The sequence below is a fragment of the Labeo rohita genome, chromosome 21 (genome assembly GCF_022985175.1).
Source record: "Labeo rohita strain BAU-BD-2019 chromosome 21, IGBB_LRoh.1.0, whole genome shotgun sequence".
Classification (NCBI taxonomy): Eukaryota; Metazoa; Chordata; class Actinopteri; order Cypriniformes; family Cyprinidae; genus Labeo; species Labeo rohita.
In genome coordinates, this window is record NC_066889.1 from 24,086,014 (window position 1) to 24,099,017 (window position 13,004).

At 32.1% G+C, this 13,004-nt stretch overlaps 1 protein-coding gene across 8 annotated transcripts in view; it reads left to right on the forward strand.

The window, feature by feature from the left end:
• The window catches only part of nedd4l (NEDD4 like E3 ubiquitin protein ligase), a 93,136-nt gene that overhangs the window by 47,531 nt on the left and 32,601 nt on the right, over positions 1–13,004 (forward strand). For all 8 annotated transcript variants that reach the window (XM_051092623.1, XM_051092624.1, XM_051092625.1 and 5 more), the window contains 6 exons: positions 2,057–2,118; positions 2,613–2,715; positions 5,164–5,324; positions 5,505–5,640; positions 5,823–6,008; positions 8,566–8,646. In XM_051092623.1, coding sequence (XP_050948580.1) covers positions 2,057–2,118; positions 2,613–2,715; positions 5,164–5,324; positions 5,505–5,640; positions 5,823–6,008; positions 8,566–8,646 — 729 coding nt within the window. The remainder of the gene's footprint in view (positions 1–2,056; positions 2,119–2,612; positions 2,716–5,163; positions 5,325–5,504; positions 5,641–5,822; positions 6,009–8,565; positions 8,647–13,004) is intronic.

The window sequence follows — 13,004 nt, forward strand, 5'->3', positions numbered from 1 at the left end:
AATTAACTAATATGAATAATAATAGAAATGTGATTTAAATAAATTTTGTTTTTTGAAAAATAATATCAGTGTTATAAAAGGTGTGTGTGTGTAAATGTGTAAATGTATTATTAATATAAATAATATATATGAATAATAATTAATATAAATAATAATATAAATATTATTTTAAATTAAGAAATAATATAAATGATCTAAAATATATATATTTTTTAAAAACATTTGTATTATTTTTTTTAAACTCAGAATGCGTGTGTGTGTGTTTGTGTATATATATATATGTGTGTATATATATATATATATATATATGTGTATATGTATATGTGTGTGTGTGTGTGTATATATATATATATATATATATATATATATATATATATATATATATATATATATATATGTATATGTATTGGTATATGTATATATATATATATATATATATATATATATATATATATATATATATATATATATGTATGTATATGTATATGTATGTATATGTATGTGTTTTTAAACAAATAAAAATATGCAAAATATAATGCATTTGTAAGTTTATATCATTAATATAAATAACAGAGATAATAGAAATAATTTATATAAATAATGTATATATAATAAAGTAAGTATGATTTTAATTCATTTCGTTGTTATAAAATAACATAAATGTTATAAAATATATTTTTTTAAACATTTGCGTTATTTTTTTCAACTCAAAATATGTGTTTGGAAAAATATTTTACTTTTTTTTTTTTTTTTTAAATATTTGAAATTGAAATAAGTTTGTGTGTGAAAATATGTAAATGTGTTATTAATATAAATAGCAAGTATAAATAGTAAATAATTCATTCGTTTATATGAATTTTGTTATTAAAAAATAATCAAATGTTTTTTTTAACTTTTGTATTCTTTTTCAGATTATTTTGTATTATTTTTCCAAAATATGTATTTGGAATAAAAATTGGGGTTTTTTTTTGGTGAACAATATAGATGTTTTAAAAACAAGTTTTCCAACTCCAGAAATGTTTAGAAAAATATAAACAAATGTTTCCATTTTTTGGTAAACAATATAAATGTGTTTTAAAATACATTATGAATAGTTTTAAAGCACAACATTTATTTATAAGTTATATATTTATTACAATAAAATTTTATAATGTATTATAACAAAATATTTTCATTTGCAAAATCTAAATATCTAGTGCAGTAGTATCACAATAAAGCAGAGCCTCACATACCTTATTACTGCTTCAAAATAGTCCAAACCACACAGCTTCTCAAAAAAGATAGGTGTTGACAAGTTTTGTGCTTGACAGAATCATTTGTTTTTTCAATATGGTATTTAGTTCCAGTTTACTCGTTATGAGAAAGAGATCGTTTTCCTACACTTTTAGGAATGGAACAGCTCGTTTTTATTTAAACAATTTCCAGTGGAGAAGTGAGATTTCTTTGCCGGATTGCATATTTAGGCTCGCACACACAGAGTCTGCTCTGTTTTCCTTGCGGCTGCCTACAGATCCACTGTTCAGTTCTGCGTGGTTGCAGTCCAGACCGCGCGGTCCTTTTCTGCCTGCTCTTATTGCTGAATATTTAAAAGTGGTTTTCTATACTTGGATCAGACATACGTATATGGATTTCCTTTGATATTTGTTTATTGATTAAGATACCTTGGGGATTTTAGTTTAACGGGTTTTGAAGTCTGAACGCGTTTCGCCTCCTGTTTGATCTAGACTTGCCAAACAGGAAAACTCTCCCGTTTTCCTTCAGGGCCTCCAGACTTTCCTCACATAGTTTTGGTTTCGGGCACTGGCGGAGGTGCCAATTCCATCAATTTCCATCAGATTGTAGCCACTAATGACCAGCCGTGAATATCCAACCTGTGGGCAGTTTAACTGTAACAGGAGAACAGTGTTACGTAAGACAGCTGGACGTCATCCAAGGGTCTATATCTCCCGTCCCAAACAAGTTAGGACTGTTATATTAATGCTGTGTAAGACTCTGCTAAAGTTCACTCAGATTTGATGCACGTTTGCTTATTTTCTGTGTTATTTTGCTGATATAGACGGAGGACCCTGCAATGGAGCGACCGTACACGTTTAAAGACTTTCTCCTGCGTCCAAGAAGGTCAGTGGTCATGCAGCTTTCACAGACACGGTACAGGAGCATTAGCAGCTATTTTTAAAGTTACAACATGGTGATGTGTTGGTTTTGCACTTTGACATTATTCAGAGGACTGGACGTTTAATACAAAACAGCATATTTGAGATTAGTCAGTTCTTTCAGAACAAAATGTGCAACTACCACACGAACACCTGTGAATCCCCTTAATGCTCTGTGGTTATAGTTACAGCCAAAGGTTTTACACAGGAACAGTTAATGCATGTGGGCTGCATTTTGCTTTATTTTAATGTTATCTTTGACTCTACTCGAAACTATGCAGTGATTCTCAACCACCCTTTTTTAAAGCTAGTTTATAGGAATAATATTAAATCCCTTTCATTTAAGGGCTTAATAAATTCAATAACTGCTTATGCAAAGAATACAGAATAATATGTTAAAGAAATATACTGTTTTTAGTATACTCTTAAGATGACTTAACATGCTTTTATGTTTTGTAGTCATAAGTCTCGGGTGAAAGGTTACCTGAGGCTGAAGATGGCCTACCTGCCAAAGAACGGAGGACATGAGGAGGAAAGCAGCGAGATGAGAGAAGAAGCTGAGGTAAAAACAGTCCATTAGCAGATAGCATATCTATGTGCTGTATCTCTCACTCCTTTGAATGTTTAAACTCAAGGAAAAAAAAAAGAAAGAAAGAGAAAGAAAAGATTATAAAAAGTCTTGACAAGATTAAAGACATTAATAATGCACTAACTATGCTTTTGTGTAAAGTGTAAATAGACAAACAGTAAATAGTCAAACAGACTTTGCCGTCAAAATTTTTGTTTAAATTTTTGTTTACATAATATATATACACACAATGTGTATTTATTTTAGATATAAAAAATTATGCATACATACACACACACACACACACATGCATGTATACATTTAGGAAAAATATGTTATGTTTATATATTAAAAATATTTATATCTATATATATATATATATCTATATCTATCTATCTATCTATCTATCTATCTATATATATATATATATATATATATATATATATATATCTCTAATCTATATATATGTATATATATGTATATATATATTTACACACTATCAATTTATCAATTATATAAATATAAATGTATACATGTAAATATTTTCGAAATATACAGTATGTGTGGGTATTTATATATACGTAAATATACACCGTATACACACATATTATGTAAACAAAAACGTTTATTTTGGATGAGATTAATCGTTTGACAGTGCTAATTCAGACAATTAGTGCCTTATGAACTATTTTTAACTATGTTTTATTTTTTCCAAATTCCGTTTTTTTTTTCCTGTTTAAATTTTTTTGTATTCTGTTTTTTTCCCCATTTAAATTTTTCAATACTCACTTTTAATGGTTAATCAAAAAGCATGTCTAATTAATTGAAATCATAAAACTTATACAATTTAACAGCAATTTATTAAAAGTTTAACAAAAATTTTATTTTCAAGCCCCTATGAAATTTTTTTTCTCATATTTGGTTTATTTTATGTGTATATATATAAAATTTCATATATATATATATATCTTTTTCATTAATTTTCTGTTTTAATGGTTTAATTCAATGTGCAATAATCAAAAGCATGTCTAATTAATTGATTTTATAAATAATTTATTATTTTAGTTATTAATTAATTTATTATATATTATTATAATATTATTTATTTTATTTATTTATTTATTTTTATTTTTCAGATATAGTCTTTTGTATTTTTCTGGTAAAAACTCCTAAAAAGTTATATTTTAATAATAATTTTATTAGTAGTAGTACACCTATCATTACATAAAGAAATTGTGACAGAAACATATTACTTAAAGTTAAGGCAAACTTTCATTTTGACAGGGTGCTGTGAAGACCTTTAAGTTTCTGTTTGTATATGACATGACGGTAAAATGCTCATTTAGTGACTCTTGGAGTAGTGCTAGCAATTATGTTTGTTTTCATGTGCTGATATATTGAAATGGCAGAGGCTGAAAACACTGCGAGCATCACACACGCTTTAGTATGTGTGTAGTAAACTAAACTAAACTAATTCATTCACACAGATACATGTGAACATGCAGGTTCGTATCTAAATATTCATTTTGCAGCTTAATAATAACGTGACCTACTTATGATTTATTCATCCCATATTGAGCAAATTCCGAGACATTCTGTGTTATACAGTAAATTCCATTTTTATGACTGGATTCTGCAATTCTGTCCACGTTTTTTTGCATTGTGGAAATCATGGTTTCCTAGAAAATCTAATTTTATCAACTAAATCGCCATATTACTCATAGATGGACTAACATGAATGAATATGATGTGCTAAAATGTAAGTAAATGAGGAATAAATTAAATAATAATAAATAAATAATAAGTGCAGTGACATCTAAATTAAATTTTTAGAAAGATGTGACTGAACTAAAACTGAAACTTGCCTTTTTTATTGTAGAAGACATCATGTACAGGGAATTGCATTGTCAAAACGTACATAGATGTACACCAACGTTATAGTACATGTAGTCCAATATTATAGTCCATGGCAGATAATGGAAAGATGGTATGAAATGTTTTCTATCCAGAGTGGAGACATACTCAGATGCTTTCTGTCCTGCTTTTTGGTGATTTTAGTGTCTATTCATCTTTATCCCCACAGACTACTTGGCATTTTTCGTTTAAAGTATGCCATTTGGCTTGAACCGTTTGACTGTCTGGCATTTCCTTCCTTTAACTTTGCTAGCTTCCTGTTCTCTGACTTTTATTCCCGCTGTTCAGTTTTTAGTTCGATTTTATTTATTTTTTTCCCTCTCTGCTAGCAGAGAGTGCTGTGTCATAGCAGCTGCAATACTAATCATAACATATTAAGACTTTGACTTACTTAGAGACATTCAATATTTGAAATGTTTTTTGAAAATAGCCTTCCCCCTATTTTTTTTTTTTTTGGTAATGAACATTTTTGGTGCTAAAATACTACAATTTTGATGATTGTTCTGTCTCTCACATTGTTCTTCTCAGGGCTGGGAGGTTACAGACTCCACAGATCCAGGTTCACAGAGACCTCAGCAGCTCCTGCCTCCGCTGCCTCCGGGCTGGGAAGAGAAGGTGGATAACCTGGGACGGACGTACTACGTCAACCACAACAACCGCACCACACAGTGGAAGAGGCCCAGTAGTGTGTATGTGACCTCTTTTGTTATTTATCAACAAGCATGTGAGCCAAAACACTGAAAAACAGAATATTGATGTAACTGTTTTTGTGACAAAATGTTATTTTGTGGTTAATCATGATTTTCTGACAACTTTACCAGACTCTGATACATGTGGAACAATTTTTTTCCTCCCTGTCTGTGCTTTAGGGATGTGGTTTCAGAAACGGAAAATGATAATCACTTGCGGCAGATTAACCAGGAAGCCCACAGAGTTTTCCGCTCTCGACGGCACATTAGCGAAGACCTGGAAAATGAGCAGCTGGACATCAGGGACATAGACGACGTTAGTATTTAACCCCTGACCTCTGCAGCTATGACGTGAGCTAGATAGCATCACCATTTTTGTGAAAAGCTTTTGGTTCTAAATAAAGCTTCTCACTGCGGTTAAAAATCAGTAGATTATATACATTTTTTAAATAACAGTAATATTATATTAAGTTCTCATGCATATTCCCCCTTTTCTAGTCATGGGAACCCATATCAGAGGAGGACCCAGCTTTAATGACGGACGGTCTGAACCATTCTCTCTCTGGACCATCCTCTCTGGCGATGCCCCTCTCTAGCACTCCCGAATTCTCCGATGAAATCAGCCTTAGATTGTCTCTTGCCCCAGACACGAATGGAGAAATCCCAGGACCCAGCTCTGCTGTGGTAAGACACAAGAAGTTTAAGTTTAAAAGGCCAAAGAGGAAATAAGAAAGAGGAGAACAAATAAATAAGTAAATACCTATGTCTTTTATATATTTATATATATATATATATATATATATATATATATATATATATATATATATATATATATATATATAACAGACCCCAAATCCACTATAAATTTAAAAATAATACTGTTTTAGGCAAGAATATACTTGTTTAGACTTAAAATATGCAGTTTGTTAATAAAGATGTCATCAGAAATCACCCTTAACAGATGAAAGGATAGTGCAACGAGGATATCGCTTTCCTCAGCGGATATTTAAACTAATGTTTTATTGTGAATATGAGATTGAAGAATGAATGCTGTATCAGATGCAGGTAATCACACTTGCTCAGTCCATCTTTCTAATAATACTGTACTACACATAATACAGTGAGCTTTTAATGCAGTAATACAATAAGGTTTCAATGAAACAACTCAACGTTCCTTGTTACTAGTTCTAAAGTGACGTTTTGGAATTAGTAACAGATTTGAATCTGTGGCGGAAGGAAGTAGTTCTGCAAAAATAGGTTTTTAAAGACATTCCAGTGTTGTTTTTTGTGTTTTTACACACTTGTGCCATCGAATTGTTGTATAAACGCAATATTACACTCTTAGCCATGCGATATGACTCTGTATCAGCACAGCTACTCGCGATATTGCTTTTTTAATTCTACATTCAAGTTTATTATGTGTGAAATTCTTGAAATGGTGAGTCAAGTTTTGTTATTAACAGTGTCAACTAATAGCGGACTCCATACACAAACACCTCTATACACTCATGCTGAATCACTCAGTGAGTCATTGTGGAGGCAGCGCAGGGGTGCTCTGTGAGCTTCTGCAGGAAGGAGCCACTCATTTGGGAAAAATGTCTTACTATGTCTTTGTTCACACTGCGCTTAAGACTGGATTGTTTTTAAAATTCAGTCTTCTGGGTTGGGTGAGTTTTGTGGTATTAGCAAGTAATGAAAGTGGATAATGCATTGCTCATTTGTGCCGACAATGTAGTCTACATGTCTAGATGAAAAACCATCTGGAATAGGCTCAGACAAAATCTGTGGCCGTGTTCTGATTTGTTTCTATTTCTAATTTTGTTAAACGGAGCTAATGATGCTACACTCTTTTTCTGTGGCTACAATTCACAAATTCACAAAGTGTATCAGATACATAAGAACCTGAGGCATTACTGTATTTGCACATTCATGCATATGCATATGTGTTTGAAATTGCTTGATTACTCACTCTCTTGTCATTCAGTTCATACTGAATGGTGGATATGACTGTAGATGAATTCAGATGGCTTTGGGCACTACTAAACTTTGTGTATGAGTTTGGTCATGTCACATAAAATCTGAAATGACAAAAAAACTACTTGAAAGCAGAGGTAGTAAATAAATAAATGAATAAATATGGATTAAATTGACATATTAGGTTATTTTAATTAAATTAAAAAATTAAGTAGTTTATTTTTTATGTTAGCTTTGTATGCTGCTAAACTTTGTGTATTAGTCACATCATCTCAACTGACAAAAAAAATATAACTGACAAAAAAAATACTTCAATGCAGAGTTTGTAAACAAAATATGTATATTATTATATATTAAATCATTTTTAAAAATCATTATTGTATAAAATGTAATTACATATTTTTTCTTTTCAGAGTATGAACTACAGATTTAGTTAAGGCAAAAAACTTTTGTCTGACTTATGACTTACCTGAGAAAACCAGAAGTAGTTAAAAAATAAAAATAAATAAATATAAATAAATAACATTAATTAAATGATGAAATATGAAATTATTTAAATTAAATTAAGTTAGTATTTATTTTTTTTAATCTTAGCTTTGTACACTACTAAACGTTGTGTGTGAATGTAGTCACATCATCTCAACTGACCAAAAAATCCCTTTTTTTGTAACCAAAATATGTATATTATTACATATTAAATTATTTAAATTAATTTTTTTTTTCTTTTCTTTTTGGAGTATGAACTACAGATTCAGTTAAGCCTTTTTTATGACTTAGCTGAGAAAAGCAGAGGTAGTTAAAAAAATTAAAAAAAATAACATTAATTAAATTATGAAATACATTTATTTAAATTAAATAAAAAATTAAGTTAGTAAATAATTTTTTAATCTTAGCTTTGTACACTGCTAAATTTTGTGTATGAATTTAGTCACGTCATCAACAAAATATGTATATTATTAATAATCTGTATTATTATTATTATTATTATTATTATTATTATTATTATTATTAAAAAATAAATTATTTTACAAAATTAATTAAATACAAATATTATTCTTTTTTGTTTTCAGAGTATGAACTACAGATGCAGCTAGGCCAAAAAAAAAAATCAGATCAGATTTTTTTTTTTTTTTTTTTTTTTTCTCCGTAGTATATGCCGTTCAGAGGACCACTTAGAAAATGGCCACTCCGAAAGATATTAGATATTTATGTCTTTATTTATTTATAACCATGTCTAATGCCTTTTTATCTCTTTCTCTCACTCCAGCAGAGTCATCTTTCCTCTCGGCTACGCTCCTCTAGTATGACTGATGGAGTCAGTGATCAAGCTCAGCCTCCCACACCAACGGTACATCTGCTTTTCTCCTCCTCACCTCTCCTTCACTCTGCATGTTTTTTTTTTTTTTTTTTTTTTTCCCACTCACTCTCAGTACCTAACCATTTTTCACTCTTTCTGTGTCAAATCAAGAGCTATAAACTCCCTAACACATTCGAAAGTTCACCTGATCTCAAAATGTTCCCATTGTCTCTGTTGAACATCTCGGCTACTTTTGGGAGTGTCATGAATGCAACAGTAGGAATCTTTGGTAACACTTCATATAATGCTTTAAAGTCAACATGAAGTTAAAATCGGCCCTGTTTACTTCAGATTCGCCCCTTAATTGGCACATTTCCCCCCACGGCACCACCATTATGTTCAACCGTGTACCAGTTCTAGTGCCATTGCGAAAGTTTGAGGAGAAGAGAGCAGTGGATTTATTGATTTATTTACTGTATATAACACTGCTGCCACACAGATCTAATATAAACATGCAATTTCTTTCCCAACTGTTTACCTTCACAGACATAACTGACTGTTTTTGTAACTCATTTGTGCTTTTAACATTCAATTGTGTGTATTTGACAATTTAAGCGCAATAAGACATGAAAGAGAACTTAGTTTAGTACTCACCTGCCATGTGTCAGCCGCATGATTTTAGCATGATAGACATAAAAATCAAAACCAAACAGAAGTTTTTTAGCAGAATATCTGAGTAGCAAGCTGTAAAGGCACAGCCCTATTCTGGAAAAGGGGGCGGGGAGCAGCAACTCATTTGCATTTAAAGAGACATGCATGAAAAACCATGTGTTTCTGCTTCCACTCAAAATAGGCATTTTCAAAATGATATAATAAAGGATCTGTGGGGTATTTTGAGCTGAAACTTCACACACATTCTGTGAACACCTAAAACTTATATTGCATATTGTAACAAGGGACATAGCAGGTCTCCTTTAAAAGAGAAAAATATGTTTGTCTTTGTAACTTTTCATCAAAATATTTACATTCCTCTTATTTACATTCTAAAAAATGTTGACTCATGTTGACTTTAACAAATTTTAGAGCCATGACACTCTTGACACGTTGAGCCTTGATGCTCATATAGGTGACATAGGTTCAAATCTGGCTTGGAGCATTTCCTGACTACGTTTTCCATCTCTTACTCATGACATCCGTCCTCTTTCTACTACTGTATATCTGTTGAATTGAAGGTAAAAAATAAAATAAAACATTACAAAATGCTTGACAGATCATTAATGCACATGCATAGGTAGTTAGAAATTTTTGACATTTTTATTATATGCATTTAAAGAAAATTAAATATTTATTCATATTTGATTGATCTGTTAAACATTATATTATTATCAAATGTCACCTATATCAGAAATGTAGCACCTGTCTATGTGTGTGTGCGTATGTCAAATGATAATTTAGAGTGACTTATGAGGTAATATCACGCTCCTAGGATTGATTTATTGAAGCTGTAGTGGTGATTATGATGTCATCGGATGAGATAAGATGACATGTTTCCATGGTGATAATGCGACTGGGGGAGTTCTTTTAATGGATCATTTACTCAGTTCAGTTGCTCAATCATTTTGTTAAAAAACAAAAAGTGCTGTGTTCTATAACAGAGCTCCTTTGTAATTGATTACGTCGGGAGCATTTCCAATTTTTAAGACACAGCTTGGCAATATAATTTCTCACTTTTACAAGCAGCAGTAATGTCATTTCATGTTTCAGGATGCACAAGTAAAACATTTTAAGTGGTAAATTGCGCACCGTCTCTTTAAATGATCCGGCAAATGTTGTTTTACAGCAGATAAGCCACATATGATAAAATTACATTACCCATGTGGATGAAGTCACTGTGTGAACTGCTCCCATTTACAGGAAACAGACACTGGATGTTTCACTGGAACATCTTTAAAGCAATTGTGCTTTATTTAAATGGCACGGTTCCCAGCCTTGAAACTTTTATGTATTTTGTTTTCTGCAAAGTTCCTGCAGATTGTTTTCATGTGATGGCCCCGTCAGCTACTGTGTGCGATAATTCTGTTTGAAATGAGGTTTGTGGACGGGTCATGAGGTTGGGTTAGTCCCTTGAGTTTTTTGTACATTTGATGGTGTACATTTCATTATTGTATTGCGGCATGCAATGCATGCTGGGGATTTCCAAGATAAGACTTGGCAACTCACACAGGATAGCTCCAGTAACCTTGCACTGTGGATTAAGATCAGTTATTAAACCTTTATAAAGGCATAAAGCGAATATGATGCACACTCAAAGTGGATTTGCTTCTGTAAGACTTGATTTAATCATTTGTAGAGCTTTATCTATATGAATACTAATTATACTAACAAGGTTTTCAGAAGCATATCAACACGTGACTAATCAAGACTTGTCACAGCACTTGTATTATTGCTCTTTTGTTGGTTTGAGTGCTTCTAATTGTCCTCATTTGTAAGTCGCTTTAGATAAAAGCATCTGCTAAATGACTAAACGTTAATGTAAATGACTCTGGAGTAGTTTAGTTAGAATTCATCCTTTACTCATACTAATGTTGTTTCACACCTACTGAGTTTTTCTCTTCCGTAAAGCACAAAAAGTTATTACTGTCACTTTTGATCAATTTAAATCATACTTGCTGAACAAAAAAATACTAATTTCTTTAAAAAAAAAAAAAGTCTAAAACAAACAAATACTCAAAATTGTATGGTATTTAGACTTGGAATATAGTTCACAGGTGCTACTTTAATATTTTTTTCGCCCTTGCTTTATGAAAATAAGTCATACAGACTTAAAATGACATGGATGAGTAAATAATTTTTTATATCTCTCTCAGTCCCTGATTTACTTGTGAGTCACTCTGGTTGGTCTATGATTTTGCAAAGCATCTTCTAATTTTCTGATAATGTACTCACCCCCATGTCATCCAAGATGTTCATGTCTTTCTTCAGTCGAAAAGAAATTAAGGTTTTTGAGAAACATTCCAGGATTTTTCTCCATATAGTGGACGTCAATGGTGGGCAATAGGTTGAAGGTTCAAATTGCAGTACTTAAAAGGGCTCTACACAATCCCAGCTGAGGAATAAGGGGTCTTATCTACCAAAACGATTGGTCATTTTCTTAAAAAAATAAAACGTTGGAAAAGGCTCGCAAGGTTATTTCTTCGTCTGTGTACTCCGGTTCAAAAAGGTAAAAAATTGCATCTCATTTTCTATCCCAACTTTAAAATCATCCGACATTGTTTTACCTTTTTTTGTAAAGGGCGTTTAATTGTGTTTGCATGTTCGCTTTGTAAACACTGGGTCGCTTAACGTAATGCGTGAGGTCGAGCTAGTGCAAGATGAGCATTTGTGGTTAAAAAGTATATAAATGTTTATTTTTCTTAGAAAATGACCAATTGTTTCACTAGATAAGACATTTATTCCTCGGCTGGGAGCCTTTTGAAACTGCATTGAAAGTGCAATTTGGACCTTCAACCTGTTGGCCACCATTAAAGTCCACTACATGGAGAAAAATCCTGGAATGTTTTCCTCAAAACACCTTAATTTCTTTTCGACTGAAGAAAGACAGACATGAACATCTTGGATGACATGGGGGTGGGAAATTATCAGGAAATTTTTATTCTGGAAGTGAACTAATCCTTTAAATGTCTAAAGTCTGTCCATCCAAATAGTGTGAATATAAAGTAGTCACATTAATCTTTTAACTCGACACTTCAACAGGATTCTTGAACTTTGAAGCTTTTTACATTTCCGCCTGAATCCGCTTTAAATAGCGTCCCGTTCCGCGTACTTTCTGCGTCGTGTCTACTTTGTTCTGACAAGAGGACGATTGGTTGGTGGCCCGGCTCTCTCCGGCTGTAAAGTGCTTCTGAGAGCTGCAGATGAGGGATTTTGCTGTAGTCACAGCAAATCTGTCTGATATTAGCGTGGGTGAGAGGTGGCATTTTCCCCACACTTCCTGTCCCTGTGCGCGAGGAGGCTGACATTTCACACGAGTGGAAATGTGCAATCATTGCTTGAGAGGATGGCTAATCAGATTGCCCTGTTTGAGACACAAGAGTGTCTTTTATTACATCCATGTAAAAGCAGATGGAAAGCATTTCATTGTCTGTGAGAGAGTTGACTCTTTCAGTATTTGAAATGTAAACTCTGTGTGCCAATCGGATAGTAGGCCAGGTGTCGTTTCCTCTGTTTTTGTAGTCGGTGAGTCAGTGGGCAAGTGTGAGTCAGTAGTAAGTGCTGAAGGAAGCTACTTATTTTGATGATTCTTGAGAATCTTTTAGATCTGTCATTGTGGACGCAGTGAAATTTCAGTTACAATAAGTCATTATTATTGCTGCGTTTATGGAAAAATACAGTAAAAACAGTAATATTTG